The sequence below is a fragment of the Loxodonta africana genome, chromosome 9 (genome assembly GCF_030014295.1).
Source record: "Loxodonta africana isolate mLoxAfr1 chromosome 9, mLoxAfr1.hap2, whole genome shotgun sequence".
NCBI lineage: Eukaryota > Metazoa > Chordata > Mammalia > Proboscidea > Elephantidae > Loxodonta > Loxodonta africana.
The window spans coordinates 122,947,204-122,974,278 of NC_087350.1; the positions used below are offsets into that span (position 1 = coordinate 122,947,204).

The 27,075-nt window shown below is 48.3% G+C and overlaps 1 protein-coding gene and 1 long non-coding RNA gene across 2 annotated transcripts; one reads left to right on the forward strand and one right to left on the reverse strand.

Moving 5' to 3' along the window:
* Positions 1–486: 486 nt before the first annotated feature.
* On the reverse strand, positions 487–6,701 carry ENTPD2 (ectonucleoside triphosphate diphosphohydrolase 2). Its single transcript, XM_010602425.2, has 9 exons — positions 6,582–6,701; positions 4,933–5,050; positions 4,212–4,362; positions 3,886–4,045; positions 3,573–3,800; positions 2,872–3,123; positions 2,670–2,789; positions 1,553–1,687; positions 487–1,458 (listed from the first exon to the last, which is right to left on the reverse strand). Exons 1-9 carry the CDS (start codon positions 6,696–6,698, stop codon positions 1,270–1,272), a joined length of 1,470 nt encoding a protein of 489 aa, XP_010600727.1. The 5' UTR covers positions 6,699–6,701; the 3' UTR covers positions 487–1,269.
* A 94-nt stretch (positions 6,702–6,795) lies between these two features.
* LOC135232336 (uncharacterized) lies at positions 6,796–26,145 on the forward strand. The gene is made up of 3 exons (XR_010322896.1): positions 6,796–6,873; positions 12,349–12,568; positions 22,989–26,145. It is a non-coding gene; the product is annotated as an uncharacterized LOC135232336 (long non-coding RNA).
* Positions 26,146–27,075: the final 930 nt, after the last annotated feature.

Below are 27,075 nucleotides of genomic sequence, written 5' to 3' on the forward strand. Positions count from 1 at the left end.
GACTAGCTGCCCTCAGGTTTGTGAAATGGCTCAAAAATGGTAGAAGTGCGGGGTGAGGGCGGTGAGCGTAACAAGGACCTTCCCCTCCTCCTCCGGGCATAGACCAGATAGAAACAGTGTCTGCGCTCACTTCCCAGAAGGGAAGGGGGGCAGCCTTCCCACAGTGGTAGGGGGAGGGGTCTGCAGGAACTGTGTCATTCAGCGGAGCTGGGGGCCTGGCGCGGGCCTCTTGGAGATTCAGGGAGCTGAGCCTCCGCATCCAGGTGGGAGGGGCGCAGTGTCCTCTAAGATTGAGCGCCCCGTTTCGACGCTCTTTGAGAGATTAATCCCTCCTGCGATGGGGCCGTGAGCGCCTCCTGGCCCGATCTCATCCTTGGTCCCATCCCTGCCCTGCCCCGACACCACCTCCTGTTGAGTCCCCCCTCTCAACTTAGTCTCTTTCGCACAGGCTGCACACTAAGCAGCGGCGCCCCCACCCCTTTGCTAGTTCCCCAAGCCAACTCTAGGCCAGGAGCCCGCCTCAAGCCCAGCTAGGTCACTGGTCTGAAGAGGGGCGGGGGAGCTTGGCCGGCCAGCAGGAGAAGACTCTAGGGGGATTCAGGACTCCTTTCTTCGGCCGGCCGTTGGGGCCAGCAACTCCAGGCCGCCAAGAGAGATGGGGAGGAGGGTCAGCACCGCCCCAGTCTGGGCCCAGACAAGAAGGAAGGAGGGAGGGAGAGAGGTGTCCACAGGATAGCAAGGTCGAGGGGACCAGGAGCAAGCCTACTAGCACAGCTGGAGGGGGCCAGGCACCAGCAAAGAGGTCCCACCCTATGAACACTCTACACTGCTCTAGGAAAAAAAAATTTATTACAAAATCTTACAAGTAGGCGCTGGGCTGGCTCCCAACCTGTGGGCTCTGACCCTTCTCCAATACGGAATGGAGGGGGATCGAGGACCCTGGTTGTCGGAATAAAAACCCCACTCCCTGGCGAGCAGTCATAGACTGAGAACTGCCACAGACAGTTGGGGGGTCTGGAGACCCCCAACCCCAGGAAGTGGAGAGGTAGCAGATGCCTTGAGATGAAGCCAAGGCTGGGGTGGGGAGGAGAAAGGAGGGCCTGGAGGGAGCAAGATTGGGTTCCTCTCGCCCACCGGAGCCCAAAGTGGGTATGGGAGCCCGAGTCCCGTCTCTGTTCTGGGCGCGTTATGCTGGGGTGGAGGGGCAGGGGCGCGCGGAGATTGAGGGGCTGGGGACAGACCCCCGGCCCGCCACTAGTTGGCGCTCAACTACTTGACAGAGCGCACCTGGCGCAGCAAAAGGACAAGCGCAGCCAGGAGCAAGGCTGCGAAGAGCAGGAGAAGGACGACCCAGGAGCCGAACTCCGAGCCCTTGCGCAGCCCTGGCGGGTCGGCGGGGATCATGTTGGTCAAATTGAGCATGTAGCCGAGCGCCCAGCCGATCGCCGTGTCCCCGGCCTGCAGGGGCGCCGGGAGGCTTCAGCCTCGATGGGGCTCGGAAGCCCCGCCCCGGCCCCGCCCCTCAGAGCCCCGCCCCCGCCCCCGCGCCCACCTTCTGCTGGAAGGTCACTCGACCGAAGGCGCGCTCGTCAAAGCCATAGCCGCGGCTCATCAGCTGCCACACGAACATGGCCCCTGCGCAGTAGTCGGCCAGGCGGGACCCCTCCCCTGGCGCCCGGGTCTGCAGCTGGGATGCAGACAGACAGCGTCGGCAGTGGTGAGGCCCGGCCCGGAGGACTCGCCCCAGGGCAGAGGGGTGGCCAACGGTGTGCTGCCCCCCTCCCTGCACACTCAGGGAGTGCAAGGCCAGAGACCACGTCACCAACCCGAACACGCAGCAAGACCGAGGCCTGGACAGGGAAGACTGAGGCCAGGGCATGGGCCAAGCCTGCCTGACTGGCCAGGTAGCAGCCTGTGTCCCTCCCTCCCGGGTGAGGCCTCTGCCTGGAAGACAGCCTCAGCCAGGGGACACAGCACAGGGCTGCAGCACCTTAGGGTGTCGCCACGGAGCAGAGGAGCCCCTGGCTGCTTCTTCTGCCTCCCCCAGGGCACAAGAACAGGGCAGGCTGGAGGCCTCTCTCACCACCTGACTCCGCACAGGGCTCACACATTGCTACCATTCAGACAGGTGGGCTGACAGTCTCGGTGGGGCATCTCACACCCCACAAGCCCAAAGCCAAACCCTCCATCTTTTCCCTCTCCTGAAACAGCGCTGTGTCAGGCTGGTGTCTGAAGCTGGAAAACCTGGGGGTGATCTTCAACTCCCTCCCCCATCCCCAAGCCCTGCCCAGCCTCTCAAGTACCTTTCTACCCCCCAGGCTCTCTCCTAACAACTTCCTCTCAGCCCAGCTGCTCCATGCTCCCTGCTGCCACAAGGCCTTTCCACTCACTGCTTTCTCTGCCTGGACAGCTCTTCCCATGCCCTCCAGATCTTGGCTCTAGGGTCAGGCCTCAGGGATGCTTCCGCAGCCCCAGCTGGCTCCTGATTATGCACACACACCTCCAGCACACCCCTCCCCACACCATAGCCCCCCCCCACAAGTCTGACTAATGCCAGTGCCGTGAGCCTTGGGTCCCTGCATACGTGGAAAGCGATGAGCGGCTGGACTGCTGCCTCCAGTGCTGGGTCTCCTGTACAGCCCTGGAGAACATGGGCAGCGGGGTCTCACCTCATTCCAGGTCTGGCTGCAGATGGTCACTGTGGCTGCCTCCAGCTGCTGCAGGCTTGCCACGGGCAGCCCTGTCACAATCCTCAGGAAGTTCACAGTGTAGAAGAAAGCAGAGAAGGCCTGTGAGGGAGGGCAGTCACACTGTGGCAGACCCTAGGCATTTATGGCAACGCCCCGCTCCCCTCCGTCCACCCGGACCTACGATAAAGTTCCCCGCTACAGGAGGCTGGAAGGTGTTGTCAAAGGAGCAGCGGGAAAAGTGGCAGGAAGAGGAATTGAAGAGGCCCATCACGAGGTTTTGGCAGAGGGCAGGGTCACCGCTGCCGGACACGCTGATGCTGGCATTGCTGTTGGTCTGGGGCCTCTGGGCTGCTGTGCACGGGGACCCATACACATCCTGAAGGAGCACCTTGGCAACATAGCCCCTCGGCCAGCAGGGGTGAAAGCCTTGGGTCTGGGGAATGGTGAGGGTGTAGGTAGTATTACCACCCCCCCCAAGTACTGCCTGTCACTCCAATCCCAGGTGGGCCTCCCCAAAGGATGAGCTGGGTGACTCTCCCACAAATTCCACATGGATGGTATCACATCTGTGCTCAGGAACAGTCCATTGTTCCCCACTGCCTTCTGAACAAAGACCAAATCCCCTGGCTAGGCATTCAAGGCCCTCCAAGACCTGGCCCCGGCCTTCCTTTCTCCCCAGCCTGGCACTCACAGACCCACCCCGACCCCTGGGTCTTCCCCATGCTGAGTTTCCTGCCACTTTTCCTGCCAGCTTCAGTAGCAGCTGCCTGGAGCAGCCCTCCACAGTGTGGCCATAGTCCAGGATCTGCTCTGAGGCCCTTCTCACCCCTCCTCCCCCAGGAGGGAGCAATGTGGGTGTGGGTGGGCTGAGGGGAGGGGCACCTGGATAACACTGGCCAGCAGCCTCTGGAGGACCTGGTCACGGCCATAACAGAGAAAGCTATGGGTGTAGACACGGTAGCGCTGGCCATAGAGGCACAGCTGGACCTCACTGGCTGGATCTTCAGCTGGACTGGCTGTCTCGAAGGTGATCTGTGTGGAGGCACCCCCCAGGTCCATGGCCCCCATCGTCCCCTTCTTTGGTGGGAACCACCGGCCCACCCAGCCGTACTGTGGAGAGTGGAGACTGGGGGTCAGTAGATGGGTAGGTACCTTTGCCCCATGGCTCACTGGGCCTCCCCTCATCCCAGCCCACCTTGATGAAGTTCTCAAGCAGGTAGTTGACAGTCACCCAGCCGAACACCCCCTCATCCTGGCCTGAGAGGATGTGGGCACCCCGGAAGTCAAAAGGATAACGACTCAGCGTCTGTGTCACGGCCACAAGGATACTGGCTGAGGCCTCAGGATTGGTCAGGCTGTGAAGCAGGGAACTCTGAGCACCAACCTCCCCAGGTGGTCCTAGTCCTGCCACTGGGGTACATGGGTCTGCCCAGCCACGGGGCCCCAGCCCAGGGCACCCGAGGTGTGTGGGGCCCACCCTGGACATGAAGGCTGCCCCTGTCAGGTGAAGGGCACACTCACTGGAGCAGCCGCATGCCTGCGGTGGCTCCCAGGTAGAGGGGTGTGCCAGCGTGTCTGTTCTTAGGCACATCCCGAAGCGCCTGGTCCAGGCATTCAACAAGACTCTGGCCAGCCCCAGAGGGGTTGTCTGCATAGCTGGAGATGCCCCCACCTAGAGGGAGGCAGAGAGATGGGCCCATGCCTGTGTCACAGGACAGTGGGGTCTCGGGCTACCAAATCAGGCGGCAGCTGAGTCACACCTTTCCAGCTTAAGCCTTCGGAGGGCACAGTTCAGAGACAAAGGGCCCAGGTGCTGCCCAGAGTCTCTGAGGTTGCTGCCTGCCCAGTGGGTGTGGGCCCAGGTGCCAGGACAAAGCAGTGTGGGCACCCAGGCAGCGGTTGGAAGGTTTGGGCTCTCCTGACCTAGACCACCCTCTACCTCCTGAATGCAGCAGGAGGGCCCAAGGCCTGCCTGGATGTGCCTGCCAGCTCCTCAGGCCCTCCTGCTGCCCGGGTCTTCTTCCCAGAACACAAACTGCCCAGAGCCCCTCCCACGCCCAGAAAGCCCAGCTACTCTGTCTGGGGTTCCAGCAGCTTCCAGCCGGGGACAGGCCCTGCCTGGCAGTAGGCAGAGAGGCCTGGACTGCTGTGTCTGCAGGGACTAAGGCTCTAGAGGCCCCTGAGGCCCTCCAGGGAGGGAGTGTCCAGGCTGGGAGGGCACCTGGTCTTGGGGGACCCTCACCCCGCACGTCGCAGGAGCTGTGCTGGCCCACGATACCAGTGTCGTTCTCCTTGTCTGCTGGCCACTTGTAGACAAACAGGGACGTGTGCGAGGAGCCAGCATCCAGGACAATGCCGTACTGAGGACCAGGGGTAGGCGGGGTGAACTCAGGGTTCTGGGAGCCCTGGAGGCTATGCCCTTGGGCTCCCGCAGCTTTCTACCCCCACCCCACCTTCAGAAGTCGGAAGCGTCAGATTGGAATTTCCATTTTACAGAAGAGCAAACTGAGGCTCAGAGAAGGCCAAGGACCCCCACAGTGACAAAGCTGGGCCCTAGGGTGAATGGGGGGTTAGGTGGCCAGAAGTCCCTACTGGTCACCGCTTCCCCTCTGACTGCCCAAAGCCAGAGCAGGAACATAGGTGTGTCTTGGGGGCCATCATGGGAGACACCTGGCTATAGCTTTCCTGGCAGGGGCAATCAGAGGGGCTGTGCTAGGTCCCAACTGGGCAGGCATCAGGGGTGCCGGGACCACACTTGGAACCCTGCCCCAGGTGGCAGGGGACTGGGAGACGAAGCCCGGCCGCAGGAGGGACCCTATCCTTCCACTCATCCTCCCTCCTGGGTACTGTTGGCTTTGACCTCAGCCCAACCTGGAGATGTGGAAGCCAGAGCCCAGGGGGACGAAGGCCAGAGGGAGGCTGGATGTGGGCCTCCAGCTCCAAAGTGGCTCTGTCTAAAGACGCCCCCTCCTGGACCTCAAAGCCAGAATGAAGGAGGTGGGTCTGTGGGGTCCTGATGGGGCCAGTGGGGAGGAGCTGGTTCTTTGCCTTCCTCGAAGCCTGGCCAAGCCCAGGACCCTGCTTCTAAATGCCAATTCCCAACACCTGCCCCGGGGCCTGGCTCCCAACGTAGGTATCAGGGCTGGAGACCACGCGGGCCTGGCTCCCTGCCCCAATTCCAGCTGAGAAGGGGCGCCCCAGTCCAAGCGCCCCCACCACCAGGAAACTCCCTCTAAGACCGCTGTGCAGCGGCCAACTCATCCTCCCCTGGGCGGTTGTGCACGCTGCAGGACCACACCCTCGTCCTCTGCTCGCTGGCGGGACTTGGAGACTACCCGCCACCCCGGTCCAGACCCTCAAAGCCTCGCCCCCACAGAAGCCAGATAAGGGGTTAAGAGACCAACTCCTGGCCTGAGGGGCGGAGAGCTGGCCCAACCCACCCCCACCCCTTTTCGGCCAAGCCCAGGAGGCCTGCCAGCGCCCCACTCAAGGGCAGCGCCCGCACCGTCCAGGCCTTGGGGTGGCGGGGAGAGCTCCTTGGCCCCTGCGCCTGCCGGGCCCCGTGTGGGCCCCTAACAGCGCGCTCCTGGGCGGCGGCAGCTCCGAGCGCGAAGCGGACCACGCGGGGCTGGGCGCCGGGTCCCGCTGCGGCTGGCGGCGCCGCGAGGCTGCATGGGGCGGCCGAAGTAGACAGGCTTCGCCGCGCCGGCACCAGGCTCCGCAGCCGGCGCGGCGACAGGGAAGTTGCTGGGACTTCGGCCTCCAGCCCCGGTCTGCCCGGAAGCGCCGCAGCCGCCCTGTCCCTCGGCCTCGGGCGGGGAGCGGAGCGCAGGGGAACCCAGGCGACCCGCAGGCGCAGCCTCCGGACGTGCGCGGGGCCCGGGCGCGCACCTTGAGGCCGGGCGGCTCCGGGACGTCGCGGGTGCGGAAGCTGAGCAGGAGCAGGCCGACGAGCCCCGCCACGGCCAGCAGCAACAAGGGCAGGAGAGACAGCACCTTCCCGGCCATGAGCGGGCGCGCCGACTGACGACGCTGCGAGACGGCGGGTCGCAAGGAGCCGGGAGGCGGAGACGGTCGGGGCCGCAGGGGAGACGCCGGGGGCGGGGCGGGAAGGTCCGTGCCCCCTCCACCGGAGAGCACTCCGGGTCCCCCGCCCGCAGGGGCCCTGCGCCAGCTAACGCAGGTGAGAGGCGCGGCTTGGCTGAGTCACCGTTGCTGGTTAGTCCGACTCCAACTCCGCTCTGCACCTCCCAGCACCTGGGTCGCCGCTGGTCGCCCTGCTGCCAGCTCCCACTCTCCTTCCCACCGGCTCACCCCAGAGCCTCATCCCCTCTGACCTGCCCCCCGTGACCCCGAGCACTTGCCTGCCAGTGTCCGCCCGCAGGCAATGTCCCACGGCAGCAAGGACCTGAGAAACCCCCCGGCCTCGCCAAGGGGGTAGAGGCGCAGCTTTTAGCTTGGTGGCAGGGGCTCGCTGAGCTCAGGAGCCCCTGCAGATGGGAAGGGCTCTGGCAAGGGTGGGGGCAGGTTGGGCTGACTCAGGCCCAGGCTTGTCCAGAGGATGTGTGGACCTGGGGAGACCCGGTTCTCCCTGGCCCAGTCCTGCGGGAGGTAGGCGCTGCCAGCTACAGCAGCCGTGTGGGATTCCGGCTGGGGACTCAGGAGGAAGAGGAGCAAGGGCTGGAGAGCCAGACCCTTAGGTGCCACCAGGACCAGGCCTGGGCCCTGGGATCCCTGCCTCCTCCCTGCTGACCCAGCCTGAGCTGCGTGATGGAAATGTAGAGGGTTGCACTGTTAGACTGCAGGGGTGTAGAGCTGACCCAGCTGGACCTGCCCTGAGGTCCTGGGAGCTCAAAGCCAAACAGCATGAAGGGCTGAGCCGCCCTCCCAAGTCAGCCCTTGGGGTGAGGTGATGGCTGACGTGCAGGTCACCCAAGAGAGGAGGAGTAGAGGCCTGGCCCAAAGAGGCCAGAGGAGGCTTCCTAAGGAGGGGGAGCAGGGGTAGGGTCCCATGCACAAGGCCAGGTCCTGGAGGACGAGAATAGAGAGTCCCCACCCCGGGCTTGGGGTGCCAGTCAGCACACAGGGCCCTGGACACTGGCTGGGATGTGATGGGGCAAGGGCTTAACTGGCTGCAGACCTGGCCCCTGCACTTGCAAACCGTCTGCCTTTTCTGCTGTGATCCCCCATGAACCCTTGCATGTCACCAAGCCCGCCCCCCTTCCTGTCAGCAAGATAGGAATTCCAGCACAAAGAATCTGGCATTGGGGAGCCGTGTGGCAAGACCACCCAGGAGTCACCACAGCTGGGGTGGGGACGTGGGGGCAAAAAGGGCCTTTGATGGAGGCCAAGGCCGGGGCAACACCCTGGCAGCTGCAGCCAGCAGGGACAATGGGGCTGGGACTGATGCCCAGGCTGAGGGTCTGGTGTTACAGGCCCAGCAAAGGAGCCTTTCTTCCCGCTCAGGATTGACCGGAGGTGGGGGGGGGGGACACAGGGGTCCTCTCCTCTTGCTTTTCAGAGCCTAGCCTGGCATGACTTCTTGGGGAGGTCGAGTGTGGCCCACGCTGAGCTGCAGGCCTGCTTCCTGCCAGCGCTCCCCAGACCAGGGCCCTTTCTTCCACCCGAAGCCCAGAGGAGGGTGAGGCCTGAACTCCAGGCTGAAAAGGACAAAGGCGCCCAGAGCAGCGTATGAAAAGGCTGTAGAAGTGGTGCCCAGGCTACCGCCTTGCCCGCCCCAGGCCTGGCCCTCACCTCCCCACCAGGCCTGACCTGGGACTCCCTGACGTCTGTCTGTCCAGAGACAGACAACCAACCCAGGTGGGGGCGGGGGGAGCCTCCAGGCCGCGAGGACCGGGCGGGGAAGCGGCCTGCCCTCAAGGAACCGGCTTGGTGGAGGCCCCACTGGGCTACGCAGAGGGAGGGAGGCGCGCGGCAGGGAACAGCCTGCACGAAGGCGGAGAGCGAAACTGGGTGGCCCTTCCGGCGGGGAGACGTCCTCCGGGAGCGCGCGGGCCTGGGAAGGTCGGCTGGGCGCGCGAGGAAGGCCAGACGGACGGAGGACTACAGCCCTGGCAGGAGCAGACGACGGGCGGGGCTCCGGTGGCGCAGCCCCAGACCTCCGGGAAGCGGGGTGGGGGCGGCCGCAGATGTACTTCGCAAGGCTTGGCCCGGGTTCCCTGAGATGGAATGCAGAGGCAGAGGGGTGCAGGCAGAGGCCCTCCCCCCACCCCCAGAAGCCAGACCTCCCAGTGAGAGGGTGCTCACTGGGTCCTGTTAAGGCCTTGGCTGGCTCTGCCTCAGTCTCCCCAATTGAAATCCACCGTGTCCTGTAGCTGGAACACCTTCTCTGGGAAAGGCCGTTCACTACTGCCTCCCTGTCTTCATGCGCTCATTTAGTCATTCGACAAACGCCTGCTGAGCGCCTCCAGTGGGCCAGACACAAGCCAGGCTCTGTGGCTGCGGGGCGGGGCGGGGGGCGGGGGGGCGTGGTGACTGCGGGAATTCCTTTTTCTGGGTGCAGGGGAGGCGCACCTGAGGGTGGGAAGGCCCATTGGTAGAGGCTCCCTGATACATTCTTTGTATCAGACACAGAAAAGAGCAAGCAGAGTAGGTCCAGAGACAGCAATAGGGCAGCTTAGGAAATGAACAGTTTCCAGTATATCAGAGACCCCCTTGGTGGCCCTTCCGCCCACCCAAGGTGTCTGCTGTCCTGAAGTTTGTGTTTGTTACTGCCTCACATTTCTTTATAGTTTTACCACCTAAAGATGCATCTCTAGGTAAAATACTGTTTTGTGTTTCCTGGTTTTCAATTCCATGCTGGACACATTGTGTAACTTGCTTCTTTCACTCCCTTTATATTTTTGAGATTTCTCCAGGTTGACATTTGAAGTTGTAGTTTGTTGCTACACTGTTTTCCTTGTGTGAGGATCCCAAACTTATTGGTCATTTTACTAACTGGTGAGCACTTGGTGGGGTTTAGGGTTTAGGCTGTTTTCACTAAGATTGCTGCTATGAACATCAGCTCACTTGCAAGCACTTCTCTGGGGATATTTGTAGCAGTGGAATTGCTGGCTGGTGGTGTATGAGTATGTCCAGCTTCCTTGCCAGGTGTCAGATCGTCTCCCAGAATGAGGGTTTTGGTTTTCATCCTCATCAGCACGTGTGCTGGCTGGCATTTTGAGGCATTTTTTTGAGAGTCTGCTGACAGTGAAACGGCGTCTTAAGATTTTAATTAGCATTTCCTCTGATGCTAAAGAGATTGCGCATCTTTCCCTGTGCTAAAGTTAGCCCTTCTGTATAGTGTCCAAGTTTTTCGTCCATTTTCTAGGGGCTGTTTATGTTTTTGTTTTTGGTTTGTAGGCATTCTTATATCTATATACATACAAATATATACACATACACATACTAGAGTCCTGGGTGGTGCAAATGGTTAACAAGCTTGGCTACTAACTAAAAGGTTGGAAGTTGGACTACATCCAGGGGTGCCTCAGAATAAAGGCCTGGCAATCTCCTTCTGAAAAATCAGCCACTGAAAACCCTCTAGAGCACAATTCTCTGACGCACAAGACGGGCGCTGTGAGTCAGAATCAACTCCATGGCGACTGGTATGTATACGTACACACTAATCTTTTGTCCATTAAACAATGGAAGTTCTTATTTACTCCAGATGCTCTATACTCTTTCTTCTTGGGCCTTGTGTAAAGTAATCGTTACCTACCACAAGGTCATAAAGATACTCTCCTGTATTGTTTTCTAAAAGTTTCATAGTCTTGCTGCTCACGAGTCTTTGATCTCTCTGGAAGTGGTTTCGGAGAGGATGTGAGGAAAGGTTTCCAGTTCATGCAACCCCACATGAGGAAACAACTGTCGCAGCCCCGTTTATCGCAGGGCCCCTCCTTACTTGGAAGATGTACAGGACCGCATGGACTCATTTCTCTGTATGAAGGCTGTTTGAGGTTCTTTACCCGCCTCCCCCCATGGCACTCATCCTTGAAGTATTAGGGTGCTTCTTGACCTCCAGAAAGCAAAGCCCTGCTCTCCATACTTTTTTTCCTCCAGTTCCTATGCCCATTGTGCTTCCACAGAAAGTTTGTTGTTGTTGTTGTTGTTAGGTGCTGTCCAGTTGGTTCCGACTCATAGCGACCCTATGTACAACTGAACAAAACACTGCCTGGCCCTGCACCATCCTCACAACTGTTGTTATGCTTGAGCTCATCGTTGCAGGCACTGTGTAAACCCATCTCATTCAGGGCTTTTCTCTTCTTCACTGACCCACTACTTTACCAAGCATGATGTCCTTCTCCAGGGACTGGTCCCCCCGATAACACGTCCAAAGTACATGAGATAAAGTCTCACCATCCTCCCTCCCAAGGAGCATTCTGGCTGTACTTCTTCCAAGACAGACTTCTTCGTTCTTCTGGCAGTCCATGATGTATTCAGTATTGTTAACCAGTATGCATATGGGGCGATTGAAAACGCCATGGCTTGGATCGGGCGCACCTTGGTCCTCAAGGCAACCTCTTTGATTTTTAACACTTTAAAGAGATCTTTTGCAGCAGATTTGCCCAGATGCAACATGTTGTTTGATTTCTTGGCTGCTGCTTCCATGGGCATTGATTGTGGAGCCAAGTAAAATGAAATCCTTGACAACGCCCGTATTTTCTCCATTTATCAAGGTGATGCTCATTGATCCAGTTGTGAGGATTTGTATTTTCTTTGAGGGGTAATCTATAATGAAGGCTGTAGTCCTTGATTTTTTTCAGTAAGTGCTTCAAGTCCTCTTCACTTTCAGCAAGCAAAGTTCTGTCATCTGCATATCACAAGTTGTCAACGAGCCTTCAACCAATCCTGATGCCATGTTCTTCTTAGTATAACCTGAGAAGCTGGACTATACAGGAATTTAAAAAAATTTTTTTTTTATCAAGTTCATTGAAAAACTCAGTCAGGATGTAGATTGAAATTACTTGGGATCTACACACCAATTGGGGAAAATTAACATCTTTAAACTATTGAATCTCTTATCTGAAAGCATGGTGAATTTCTCTGTTTGCTTGTTCTCTTTTAGTCTTTAAAAAAAAAACTGCAATTTTCTCCTTACAAGTCCAACACTTTTTTTTTTATTAGAGGTAGTCCTCCATACGTTATATTTTTATTGTTTTAAATTACATTCTCCAAAGACTTTTCGCTGATTTGTAGAGATTTAATGAACTTTTAAAATATTAATTTTATAATCATCACCTTGGTAAGCTCGATAATTCTAATACTTTATCAATAAAGTCCGAATAAAAATGATCATAACAGGCATTACTATTTCATTTCTGATCATAAAAGAAAATGCTTTCAAAATTTCAACGTTAGACATAGTGTTTGCTGATTTTTTAAATATAGGTTTCTAGTTTCCAAAAGTTTTTCTAAAAATATGAATTGACTTCGAGTTTTGTTGAACGCTCTTTCTGAATCTCTTGAGATAGTCTAATGATTTTTCTCCTTTAATCTATTAATGTTAAACTAACGTGCATTCCTAAGGGTAACACAAGTTGAACATACTGCGCTATCTTGTTTTATACATTGCTGAAATGAGATTGGCCTGTATTTTTCCTTTCTTGTAATGTCCTCTTTGGTTTTGATATCAAGGCTATGCTGTTGTTGTTGTTAGGTGCCGTCGAGTGGTTCCGACTCATAGCGACCCCATGCACAACAGAACGAAACACTACCCGGCCCTGAGCCATCCTCACAATCGTTGTTATGCTCGAGCTCATTGTTGCAGCCGCTGTATCAGTCAACCTCTTTGAGGGTCTTCCTCTTTTGCGCTGACCCTGAACTCTGCCAAGCATGATGTCCTTCTCCAGGGACTGATCCCTCCTGACATGTCCAAGGTATGTAAGATGCAGTCTCGCCATCCTTAGAAGCAAGGTTACGTTCTTTAGAAGCAAGGTTTTGCTAGTGTCATAAAATTTTTCTCTGGGAAAGTTCGTTTAGTATTGGGATTATTCATTCCTTGAATGTATGGTAGAAATTGCCTATAAAAGCAACTGGGCCTGGTGTTTTCCTTGCTGTAAAATTTTAAACTACTGTTTTAATTAGTTTGATAATTATAGAGCTAGGTAGCAGAACATTGATATAGTGCCCGAAAATGAGCCCCTCAAGTTGGAGGCACTCAAAATGGGACTAGGGAAGAGCTGTCTCCTCAAAGTAAAGTCAGCCTTAATGATGTTGATGGAGTCAAGCTTTTGGGGCCTTCATTTGCTGATGTGGCGTGACTCAAAATGAGAAAAAACAGCTGCAAACATCCATTAATAATTGGAATGTATGAAGTATGAATCTAGGAAAATTGGAAGTCATCAAAAATGAAATGGAACACATAAAGATCAATATCCTAGGAATTAGTGAGCTCAAATGGACTGGTATTAGCCATTCTGAATTGGACAATCATGTGCTACAATGCCAGGAATGACAAATTGAAGAGAAATGGTGTTGCATTCATTGTCAGAAAGAACATTTTAAGATCTATCTTGAAGTACAACACTGTCTGTGATAGGGTAATATCCATATTCCTACAAGGAAGGACAATTAATGCCACTATTATTCAAATTTATGCACCAAACACTAATCCCAAAGATGAAGATATTGAAGATTTTTACCTACTTCTGCAGTCTGAAATTGATCAAACATGCAGTCAAGATGCATTGATAATTATTTGTGGTTGGAATGCAAAATTTGTAAGCAAAGAAGAAGGATTGGTAGTTGAAAAATATGGCCTTGGTGATAGAAATGATGCCAGAGACTGCATAATAGAATATTGCAAGGCCAAACACATACTCATTGCAAATACCTTTTTTCAACAGCATAAACGATGACTATACACATGGTCTTTACCGGGTGGAACACACAGGAATCAAATCGACTATATCTGTGGGAAAGGGATGATGGAGAAGATCAATATCATCAGTTTACTGAGGGACAGACCATCAATTACTCATATGCAAGTTCAAGTTGAAGCTGAAGAAAATTAGAACAAGTCCACAAGAGCTAAAGTACAAACTTGTTTAGAGACCATCTCAAGAATAAATTTGATGCATTGAACACTAACGTCCAGATGAGTTGCAGTAAGACATCGAGGATATCATACATGAAGAAAGCAAAAGGTCCTTAAAAAGACAGGAAAGAAAGAAAAAATCAAAATGGATGTCAGAAGAGACTCTGAAACTTGCTCTTGAATGCAGGGTAGCTAAAACAATCGGAAAAAATGATGAAGTAAAAGACCTGAACAGAAAATTTCAAAGGGTGGCTCGAGAAGACAAAGTAGTTTTTATAATGACACGTGCAAAGTGCTGGAGTCAGAAAACCAAAAGTTGAGAACATGTTCAGCGTTTCTCAAGCTGAAAAAACTGAAGAAAAAAATGAATTTCAAGTTGCAATATTGAAGGATTCCATGAGCAAAATATTGAACCATGCAGGCAGCAACAAAAAAAGATGGAAGGAACACACAGGGTCACTGTACCAAAAAGAATTAGTCGATGTTCAAACATCTCTGGAGGTACCATATGATCAAGAACCAGTGGTATTGAAGGAACAAGTCCAAGTTGTACTGAAGGCATTGGCAAAAAAAAAACAAGACTCCAGGAATTAACAGAATACCAACTGAGATGTTCCAACAAACGAATGTAGCTCTGGAAGCACTCACTCATCTATGCCACAAAATTTGGAAGACAGCTACCTGGCCAGCTGACTAGAAGAGATCCATATTTGTGCCCATTTCAAAGAAAGGTGATCCAACAGAATGCAGAAATTATCGAACAGTATCGTTAATATCAGGAAACCCTGGTGGCGTAGTCGTTAAGTGCTATGGCTGCTAACCTAAAGATCGGCAGTTCAAATCCGCCAGGCACTCCTTGGAAACTCTATGGGGCAGTTCTACTCTGTCCTATAGGGTTGCTATGAGTTGGAATCGACTCGACAGCAATGGGTTTGGTTTTTTTTTTTTTTTTTGGTTTATCATTAATATCACAAGAAAGTAAAATTTTTCTGAACATAATTCAAAAATGGTTGTGGCAGTACATCAACAGAGAACTGCCAGATTTCAAGCCAGATTCAGAAGAGGACATGGAATGAGGGATGTCATTGCTGATGTGAGATGATCTTTCAGAAAATACCAGAAAGACGTTCACCTGTGTTTTATTGACTCTGCAAAGGCATCCAACTCTGTGGGTCATAACAAACTATGGTTAACATTCCGAAGAATGGAAATTCCAGAACACTTAATTGTGTTCATGGGGAACCTGTACATAAACCAAAAGGCAGTCATTTGAACAGAACAAGGGAATAGTGTGTGGTTTAAAATCAGCAAAGGTGTGGATCAGGGTTGTATCCTTTCACCATAGTTATTCAATCTGTATGCAGAGCAAATAATCTGAGAAACTGGACTATATGAAAAGGAATGTGGTGTCAGGATTGGAGGAAGACTCATTGACTACCTTTGATATGCAGATGACACAACCTTTCTTGCTAAATGCGAAGAGGACCTGAAGTACTTATTGAAAAGTTAAAGACTGTAGCCTTCACTATGGATTATGCCTCAACATAAAGTGTTAAAAAGCAAAGATGTCACCTTCAAGACTAAGGTGCGCCTGACCCAGGACATGGTGTTTTCAATTGCCTTGTATGCATTCAAAAGTTGGACGATGAATAAGAAAGCCTGAAGAATTGACGCCTCTGAATTGTGCTGGCAAACAATAGTGAATATATCATGGACTGCCAAAAAAATCTAACAAATCTGTCTTGGAAGAAGTACAACCAGAATGCTCCTCAGAAGCAAGAATGGAGAGACTATGTCTCACATACTTGGACATGTTATCAAGAGGGACCAGTTCCTGGAGAAGGACGTCATGCTTGGTAAAGTAAAGGGTCAGCGAAAAAGAGGAAGACCCTTGAGGAGATGGATTGACACAGTGGCAATGATTGTGAGGATGGTGCAGGACCGGCGGTGTTTCATTCTGTTGTACACTGTGAGTTGGAACTGACTTGACAGCACTTAACAACAACAGCAACTTCAAAGAAATGAAAAACCAGGCCATTGAGTGATGTGTCCAATCTGACTGACCCAGACCCCAGCCTAACACTCTAACCTCACCAAGCTGAGAAGTGTAGTCCCATCAGGAGGTGCCAGCCAACATTCTCAGTGCCTCCCTGAGCTGCCCTGCATCCATGCAGCGGGGTGTACCACCACTGCCTGCATTCAGACCACCTACCGAGACACTGCACGGGCTGGGCCCAGAGATCTTCCAGCTCAGGATTTGTTTCTTCACTGGCCAAACACCCACCATGCGCGTGGACACCATCACCCAGTCCTGAATTTGACACAGTTCTCGTTCAGATAAGATGGGAAGCTCCAAACATAAAATGGCAAACCTATTCACCACCCAGACAGCTTCAGAGAAGGCCTGTAGGAGGGATGGGTGGGTGATATGGAAATGCAGTATTGCACATCCTATATCTTTCAGTAACGCTGCTGTGGTTTTTTACTTCATTTTATTTTGTTGTTGAGAATATACATAGCAAAGCATACCCCAATTCAGCAATTTCTACATGTACAATTCAGTGACATTGATTACATTCTCTGAGTTGTGTAACCGTTCTCATTCTCCTTTTCTGAGTTGTTCCTCCACCATTAACATAAACTCACTGCCCCTAAGGTTCCTGTCTAATCTTTACAGTTGTCATTGTCACTTTGATACCATATAGATAGTTCTTAAAAGAATGTAATGCTCAAGGAAGATATTTCTTACTAGTTAAGCTAAATTATTGTTTGGTTTTAAGAAGACTTCAGGGGATTTTGGTTTAAGTTTTAAAGATTATCTCAGGGCATCCAGGATACAAGATCATGCCAGCCAGATAGCAACTTAGGAAATGAACTCTCAGGGACTTTTGAAAACTAAAAGATTTACAACAGGGAACCAGAGAGGTTAATATACAAATGACAACAATGTCAGAACAATAAAAGAGGGAATAAATGGTGTAGGTATAGAACTTTCTAATGGAGAGGAAGGCAAGGTGATACCAAGTAATGAAAGACTGGTTCAAACCTAGGAAAAATAAAACTACAAAAACAAAAGAAATGGAAAAAAAAATCCACAAACAAAAGGAATTTAACACAGGAGAATAAGAGGAACAAAGAAAATATCAGCACCATGGAAAAAAGCACTACAAAATGACAGCAATAAACTCAAACTTATCAATGATTACAATGAATATAAATGGCCTAAACACACCCACAAAGAGAAAAAGAGTGACAGAATGGATTAAAAAAAAAAAAAACCAGGGTTCATCAATATGCTATCTACAAAAAACACACCTTAGAAACAAAGCTGTAAATTTATTAAAAATCAAAGGATGGAAAAAACATACCAAGCAAACAGCTACCAAAAAAGAGCAGGAGTAGCAAGACTAATCTCAGATAAAATAGACTTTAAAACAAAATCCACTGTAAAAGACAAAGAAGGGCATTATATAACAATTAAAGGGATGGCCCATCATAAAGACATAGCCATAATAAATATCTATGCACCCAATGCCAGGGCTCCAAAATACATAAAACAAACTCTAACAGCACTGAAAAGAGAAATCAACAGTTCCACAATAACAGTAGAAGACTTCAGCACACCATTCTCGGTAAGGGACAGAGCATCTAGAAAGAAACTCAACAAAGATACAGAAGATCTAAAGGCCACAATCAGCCAGCTTGAACTTATAGACATATATAGAACACTCCACCCAACAGCTTCAAAATACACATTCTTTTCCAATGCACATGGAAGGCTCTCCAGAATAGACCACATCTTAGACCACAAAGCAGCCCTCGACAAAATCCAAAACATTGAGATCATACAAAGTATCTTCTCCGATCACAATGCCGTAAAAGTAGAAATTAACAACAGGAAGAACAAGGGGAAAAAATCAGTTATATGTAAATTGAATAACACCTGGCTTAAAAACCACTGGCAATAAAAGAAATCAAAGATGGAATGAAAAAATTCCTGGAATCAAACAAGAATGAAAATATACCACACCAAAATCTTTGGGACACAGCTAAGGCAGCACTCAGAGGTCAATTTATAGCAAAAGATGCACACATCAAAAAAGAAGGGACAAAATTAAACATTAGCTACACAACTCAAACAAATAGAAAGAGAATAGCAAAAGAAGCCCACAGCCACCAGAAGAAAGGAAATAATAAAGATCAGAGCAGAAATAAATTAAATAGAAAATACAAAAACAACAGAAAGAAACAACAAAACCAAAAGTTGGTTCTTTGAAAGGATCAACAAACCACTGGCCAAACTGACAAAAGAAAAAAGAGGACGAAAATAACCCAAATAAGAAATGAAATGGGGAACATTACAATAGACCCAATTGAAATAAAAAGGATCAAAACAGAGTATCATGAAAAACTATACTCCAACAAATTTGAAAAACCAGAGGAAATGGACACATTTCTAGAAACACACTACCTATCCAAACTAACAAAAAATGATGTTGAAACTCTGAACAGACCCATAACAAAAGAGATTGAAAAAGTAAAAAAAAAAAAAGCTCCCAACAAAAAATGTCCTGGCCTAGATGGCTTCACTGGAGAATTCTACCATACATTCGAAGAAGAGCTTACACCACTACTACTCAAACTATCTGAGAATATAGAAAAGGAAGGGCTACTTCTGAATTCATTCTATAAAGCCAGCATAACCCTGATACCAAAACCAGGCAAAGACACCACACAAAAAAAGAAAATTACAGACGAATATCTCTCATGAATATAGATGCAAAAATTCTCAACAAAATTCTAGCCAATAGAATTCAGCATCATATTAAAAAATAATAGTAATACACCACGACCAAGCAGGATTCATACCAGGTATGCAAGAATGGTTCAACATTAGAAAATCAAGCAATGTAATCCACCCCATAAATAAAAGGATCACATGATCATCTCAATCAACACAGAAAAGGCATTCGACAAAGTCCAACACCCATTCCTGATAAAAACTCTCAATGAAATAGGAATAGAAGGGAAATTCCTCAATATAATAAAGGGCATCTATAGAAGGGAAGTTCCTCAATATAATAAAGGACATCTATACCTGTGTTTTATTGACTATGCTAAGGCATTCAACTGTGTGGATCATAAAAATTATGGGTAACATTGCAAAGAATGGGAATTCTAGAACACTTAGCTGTGCTCATGAGGAACCTGTACATAGATCAAGAGGCAGTTGTTCAGACAGAACAAGGGGATACTGCATGGTTTAAAGTCAGGGAAGGTGTGCATCAGGTTGTATCCTTTCACCATACCTAGTCAATCTGTAAGTTGAGCAAATAATTCGAAAAGCTGGACTATATGAAGAAGAATGGGGCATCGGCATTAGAGGAAGACTCATTAACAATCTCTGATATGCAGACGACACAGCCTTGCTTGCTGAAGGTGAAGAGGACTTGAAACACTTACTAATGAAGATCAAAGACCACAGCCTTCAGTATGGATTACACCTCAACATAAAGAAAACAAAAATCCTCACAACTGGACCAATGAGCAACATTATTATAAATGGAGAAAAGATTGAAGTTGTCAAGGATTTCATTTTACTTGGATCCACAATCAACATCCTAGGAAGCAGCAGGCAAGAAATCAAAAGATGCATTGCATTGGGGAAATTGGCTGCAAGAGGACTCTTTAAAATGTTGAAAAAGCAAAGATGTCACCTTGAAGACTAAGTTCAGCCTGGTGTTTTCAATCGCCTCAAATGCATGTGAAAGCTGGACAATGAATAAGGAAGACCTAAGAAAAACTGATGCCTTTGAATTGTGGACTCGACTGCACTGGGTGGGTGGGTTGAATTGTGGTGTTGGCAAAGAATATTGAATATACTATGGACTGCCAAAAGAACCAACAAATCTGTCTTAGAAGAAGTGCAATCAGAGTTGTCCTTAGAAGCAAGGATGGTGAGACTATGTCTCCAATTCTTTGGACATGTTATCAGGAGGATTAGTCCCTGGAGAAAGGCATCATGCCTGGTAAAGCAGAGGGTCAGGGAAAAAGAGGAACTCCCTTGAGGAGATGGACTGACACAGTGGCTGCAACAATGGGCTCAAACACAGCAAAGATTGTGAGGATGTCACAGGACTGGGCAATGTTTCATTCTGTTGTCCATATGGTCGCTATGAGTTGGAACTGACTTGACGGCACCTAACAACGACAACATACAAAACCAACAGAAACATCATTCTTATTGGACAGAGGCTGAAAATATTCCCCCTGAGAACAGGAACAAGACAAGGATGCCCTTTATCACCACTCCTGTTTAACATTGTGCTGGAAGTCCTAGCTAGGGCCATAAAGCAAGAAAAAGAAATAAAGGGCATCCAAATTGGTAATAAAGAAGTAAAACTGGCCCTATTTGCCGATGATGATACTATACATAAAAAACCCAAAAGACTCCATAAGAAAACTACTGGAAGTAATAGAAAGATTACAGAGTAGCAGGATACAAGATAAACATACAAAAATCAGTTGGATTCCTATACACCAATAAAGGGAACCATGAAAAGGAAATCAGGAAAACAATACCATTTATAATTGCCCCCCAAAAAACTTAGGAATAAATCTAACTAGGGACGTAAAAGACCTATACAAAGAAAACTACAAAACTCCACTGCAAGACACCAAAACAGATCTACCTAGATGAAAAAACATACCATGCTTATGGATACGTAGACTCAGCATTGTGAAAATGACAATTCTACCCAAAGCAATTTACAAATGCAACGCAATCACGATCCAAATACCAAGAATATTCTTTAAACAGGTGGAAAAACTAATCACTAACTTTATATGGAAAGGGAAAAGGCCCCAGATAAGTAAAGCACTTTTGAAGAAGAAGCATAAAGCTGGAGAGCTCACACTACCTGACCTTAGTACCTGTGATACAGCTACAGTAGTCGAAACAGCCTGGCATACTGGTACAGCGACAGATACATGGATCAATGCAACAGAATTGAGAACCTAGGTGTAAATCCATCCACCTAAGTTCGCTTTATCTTCTCAAAGGGCCCAAAGTCCATCAAAAGGGGAAAAGACAGTCTTTTTAACAAATGATGCTGGCAAAACTGGATGTCTATCTGCAAAAAGATGAAATAGGACTCATATCTCACACCATACACAAAAACCAATTCAAAATGCATTAAAGACCTACATATAAAACCAAAAACTATAAAGATCATAGAAGAAAAAACAGGATCAATGCTAGAGACCTTAATACATGGCATTAACAGGGTATAAACCATAACTAATGACACACACACTCCAGAAGATAAGCTAGATAACTGGAATCTTCTAAAAATTAAACACTTATGCTCATCAAAAGTCTTCACCTCTTTTGGTAAAAAAAAAAAAAGAACCTAGAGACTGAGAAAAAACTTTTGCCTATGACAAATATGACAAAGTCCTAATCTCTAAAATCTACAGGAAAATCCAACACCTCTATAACAAAAAGACAAACAATCCAATTAAAAAATGGGCAAAGAAAATCAACAGACACTTCACCAAAGAAGACATTCAAGCAGCTAACAGACACAGGAGGAAATGCTTGCGATCACTAGCCATTAAGCCATTAGAGAAATGCAAATCAAAACCACAATGAGATACCATCTCACCCCAGCGTTACTGGCATGAAAAAAAAAAAAAAAAACAGGGAATAACAAATGTTGGAGACGTTGTGGGGAGATTGGAACTCTTATGCACTGCTGATGGGAATGCAAAAATGTAAAACTGATTTTGGAAAACGATATGGCGCTTTCTTAGAAAGCTAGAAATAGAAATACCGTATGATCCAGCAATCCCACTCCTAGGAAAATATCCTAGAGCAATAAGAGTGGTCACACGAATAGATAAAGCACACCCATGTTCACTTCAGCACTGTTCACAACAGCAAAAAGATGGAAACAACCTAGATGCCTATCAGCAGATGAACGGATGAACAAACTGTGGTACACACACACAATGGAGTACTTCGCGACGATAAAGAACAATGACAAATCTGTGAAGCATCTCACAACAGCATGAATCTGGAGGACATTACGTTGAGTGAAATAAGTCAATCACAAAAGGACAAATATTGTATGAGACCACTACTATACAAATTTGTGAAAAGGTTTACACACAGAAAGAAACAATCTTTGATAGTTACTGCAGAGGGGAGGGGTAAGGATGGAAAAAACACTAAATAGACAATAGATAAGTGATAACTTCGGTGAAGGGTAAGACAGTACACAGTACTGTGGAAGCCAGCACAACTTGTCCAAGGCAAGGTCATGGAAGCCCCATAGACACATCCAAACCCCCTGAGGGACCGAATTAGTGGGCTGAAGGCTATGGGGACCATGGTCTCAGGGAACATCTAGCTCAATTGGCATAACATAGTTTATTAAAAAAATGTTCTACTTTCTACTTTAGTGAGTAGCATCGAGGGTCTTAAAAGCCTGTGAGTGGTCATCTAAGATACTCCACTGGTCTCACCCCATTGGGAGCAAGGGAGTATGAAGAAAACTAGAAACACAAGGGAAAGATTAGTCCAAAGGACTAATGGACCACAAATACCACAGCCTCCACCAGACTGAGTCTCTTACAACTAGGTGGTGCCCAGCTACCACCACAGTCTGCTTTGACAGGGATCACAACAGAAGGATCCCGGGCAGAGCTGGAGAAAAATGTAGAACAAAATTCTAACTCACAAAAGAAGACCAGACTTATTGGCCTGACAGAGACTGGAGAAACCCCAAGAGTATGACCCCTAGACACACTTTTAGCTCAGTAATGAAGTCACTTCTGAGGTTCACCATTTAACCAAAGATTAGAAAGGCCCATAAAACAAAACAAGATTAAAAGGGCACACCAGCTCAGGGGTAAGGACTAGAAGGAAGGAGTGGACAAGAAAGCTGGTAATAGGGAACCCGAGGTCGAGAAGGGAGAGTGTTGACATGTCGTGAGATTGTTAACCAATGTCATAAAATAGTATGTGTACTGTTTAATGAGAAGATAGTTTTTTCTATAAACCTTCATATAAAGTACAATAAAAAATAATTAAAAAAAAAGATTATCTCAGAGCAATAGTTTCAGGGATTCGACTAGGCCCAATGGCTCCAGGAAGTCTGAATTCCATGAGAATTTGAAATTCTGTTCTTCATTTCCCCCCTTTTGATCAGGATTCTTTCCTATTCCTGACTCTCCTTCTTCCTCTGTTGTTCCAGGCATACAGACACCAATCGTTGTGACTCGGATGGCAGCTTTTAAGACCCCAGGCACTACACAATGAACTAGGAGTTAGAACAGAAGCACTAAACATGTTATTAAGGCAGTAAACTGAAATGACCCATGAAACCATGGCCCTAAACCTCCAAAGAAACCAAATCCCATGAGGTGTTCGGTTGTACATAAACAGCCTCAGCAGCTACTGTTTTTATTTTTCTTGTCATTGTTGTAAATATATCTGTCTTAGTCATCTAGTGCTGCTGTAACAGAAATACCACAAGTGGATGGCTTTAACAAAGACAAATTTATTCTCTCACAGTCTAGGAGGCTAGAAGTCTGAATTCAGGGTGCCAGCTCCAGGGGAAGGTTTTCTTTCCCTGTTGGCTCTGGAAGAAGGTCTTTGTCATCAATCTTCTCCAGTCAAGGAGTTTCTCACCACAGGAACCCTAGGTCCAAAGGATGCGCTATTCTTCTGACTCTTGTTTCTTGGTGGTATGAGGTCTCGTGTCTCTCTGCTTGATTCTGTCTTATATGTCTCAAAAGCGATTGGTTTAAGACACAACCTAATCTTGTAGATTGAGCCCTGCCTCATTGCCATAACTGCTGCTGATTCCACCTTATTAACATCATTGAGGTAGGGTTTACAACACATAGGAAAATCACATCAGATGACAAAATGGTGGACAGTCACACAATACTGGATATCATGGCCTAGCCAAGTTGACACAATTCAATCCATGACATTCCACACTTTGGCTCCCAAAAATTCATGTCCTTGCCACATGTAAAACACATTTACCCCATCATATCATAGCAAAAGTCTTAAGCCAACTCGAAGTCCAAAATCCAAAAATTCCTCTTTATCTGTAAAATCTAGAATACAGGTTACCTGCTTCCAAAGTACAATGGTGCTACAAGCTAGACATTTCCATTACAGATGGGAGAATTTGGAGGAAAAGAAGAAATAATAGGCATGAAGCAAGTCGCAGAACACATTACATTAGCACTCAAGGCTTGAAAATAATCCTCTGTTCTCTGAGACCATTTACACAATGGCCCTGTCCTCCAAACTCTGGACATTGGCCACACTTTCCAGATTCTGAATGGTGGCCCCTCAGCCCTGGGCTTCATCTCTGCCTTCCAGGCCCACTGGAATGACATCTCTGCTCCTTTGGCTTTGAGCGACCCCATTCTCCTGGTCCGAGTGGTGACTCCACTCTTTGAGACTGAAGCAGCTCTGCTTTCAGTGTTCCTTGTCTCTTCAGCTTCTGCTTCCTGGTTTCTTGGCCTCTCAGTCTCTAGGTCCTCTCCACCTGCATCTGACCTACTGAGGCAAATATTCCAAAGCTCTGCAGCACCGTTATGAAGTGCTGAAGGCACCCCACTCCACCAGGAAGCCTCCTGCACAAAGGCACTCAGCTCTCTCACTCTGTGGGTTGGCTCCAGCCCTGTCCCTTGCTGGTCCCCTGGTTCTGCTGCTGCCGGGTCTCTGCTGCTGCTTCTCGCTGTCTGTACTGCCTCCGGTGTAACAGCTCCTGATTTCCGTCTGAGCCCTCACTAGGATTGCCTTTGAAGCCCCTTAATTCCACCAACAGTCCCTTCAAGGCAATCTGGACTTTGACTATTACGCGCTTTAAAACTCTTCCAGCCTCTATCCATTTACAGTTTCGAAACTGCTTCCACATTTTAGATATCTGTTAGAGCAGCACCCCACTCTCGGTACCAAATTCTGCCTTAGTCGTCTAGGGCTGCTATAACAGAAATACCACAACTGGATGGCTTTAACAAACAGAAATTTATCCTCTCACAGTCTAGTTGGCTAGAAGTCTGAATTCAGGGTGTCAGCTCCAGGGGAAGGCTTTCTCTCTCTGTCGGCTCTGGGGGAAGGTCTTTGTCATCAATCTCCCCCAGTCGAGGATCTTCTCAGTGCAGGGAACCAGGGTTCAAAGGATCTGCTACTTTCCTAACTCCTGTTTCTTGGTGGTATGAGGTCCCCCTGTCTCTCTGCTTGCTTCTCTCATTTATGCCTCAAAAGAGATTGATTTAATACCCAACCTAATCTTATAGATTGAGTCCTACCTATTAACATAACTGCCGCTAATCCTACCTCATTAACATTGTAGAGGTAGGATTTGCAACACATAAGACAATCACATCAGATCACAAAATGGTGGACAATCACACCGTACTGGAAATCATGGCCTAGCCAAGTTGACACACGTTTTGGGGGGGCACAATTCAATCCATGACAATATCTATCACATGGCTTTTCCAATTCAGCTTTTTAAAGGTGTAAAACTTATTGACAGCAATTACAATAATTAGATGTGCAACCCTACCTTTAATCAATGCAATTTTTCCATCACCATTAACGCCTTTTTTCCGCCTCCCTCCCGCCCCTGGTAACCACTAATAAACTTTGGTCTCTATACATTTACCTTTTCTTGTCTTTTTATATAAGTGAGGTCATACAATATTTGTTCTTTTGTGATTGGCTTATTTCACTCGGCATCTGTACTGTACCAAGTATCAAGACTGCATTTCTCCTCCTGGCTGAGTAGTACTCCATTGTATGTATGTACAACATTCTGTTGACCCATTCGTCTGTCGATGGCATTTAGGTTGTTTCCACCTTTTGGCTATTGTGACTAGGGCTGCAATGAACATTGATGTACAAAGTCCCTGCTTTCAAGTCTTTTGAGTATCTACCTAGGAGTGGAATTGCTGGGTCGTACGGTAGTTCTCCATCGCTTGTCTGTCAGTTTGTCTTATTGTGGTGGCTTGCATGTTGCTGTGATGCTGGCAGCTATGCCACCAGTATTCCAAATACCAGCAGGATCACCCACAGTGGACGGGTTTCAGCTGAGCTTCCAGACTGAGACAGTCTAGGAAGAAGGACCTGCTGGACTGCTTCTGAAAAACTTGGCCAGTGAAAACCTTACAAATACTAGTGGAACATTGTCTGATATAGTGCCAGAAGATGAGCCCCTCAGGTTGGAAGGCAATCAGAATATGACTGGGGAACAGCTGCCTCCTCAAATCGGAGCCCACCTTAACGATGTGGATGGAATAAAGCTTTCGGGACCTTCATTTGCTGATGTGTCATGACTCAAAATGAGAAGAAACAGCCACAAACATCCATTAATAATCAGAATGTGGAATGTACAGAGTATAAATCTAGGAAAATTGGAAGTCATCAAAAATGAAATGAAACAAATAAAGATCGATATCCTAGGCACTAGTGAACTGAAATGGACTGGCATTGGCCACTTTGAGTCAGACAGTCATATAGTCTACTATGTCGGGAATTATCAATTGAAGAGGAATGGTGTCACATTTGCCATCAAAAAGAACATTTGAAGATCTATCCTGAAGTACAGTGCTGTCAGTAATAGGATAATATCCATTGCCTACAAGGAAGACCAGTTAATACCACTGTTATTAAAATTTACACAACAACCACTAATGCCACAGATGAAGAAACTGAAGTTTTTTACCAACTTCTAAAGTCTGAAATTGACCAAACATGCAATCAAGATGCATTGATAATTTTTGGTGATTGGAATGCAAAAGTTGGAAAAAATAAGGAGGATAAGTAGGTGGAAAATACAGCCTTGGTGACAGAAACAACACCAGGAATCGCATGATAGAATTTCACAAGACCAAACAAATATTCATTGCAAATAGCTTTTTTCAACAACATAAATGTGGACTGTGCTGGATGAAATACACAGGAATCAAATCAACTACATCTGTGGAAAGAGACAATAGAGAAGCTCAGTATCATCAGAAACAACAAGGACAGGAGCCAACTGAGGAGCAGACCACAAATTGCTCACAAGTAAGTTCAAACAGAAGCTGAAGAAAATTAAAACAAGTCCACAAGAGCCAAAGTATGACCTGGAGTATATCCCACCTGGATTTAGAGACCATCTAAAGAATAGATTTGATGAACTGAACACTAGTGACCAAAGACCAGACAAGTTGTGAGGTGACATCAAGGACATCACCCATGAAGAAAGCAAGAGGTCATTTAAAAGACAGAAAAGAAAAAAAAGACAAAAATGGATGTCAGAAGAGATTCTG

Bases quoted from the DNA above. Each gene is read 5' to 3' on its own strand.
- ENTPD2 (XM_010602425.2), bottom strand. From the start codon at position 6,698: ATGGCCGGGAAGGTGCTGTCTCTCCTGCCCTTGTTGCTGCTGGCCGTG. The intron at 4,363-4,932 runs GTGAGGGTCCCC...GCCTCCCTCTAG, and splicing joins CAGCTCCTGCGACGTGCGGG to GTGGGGGCATCTCCAGCTAT. The intron at 3,124-3,572 runs GTGCCCCTCCCC...ACCATTCCCCAG, and splicing joins TGCTGGCCAGTGTTATCCAG to ACCCAAGGCTTTCACCCCTG.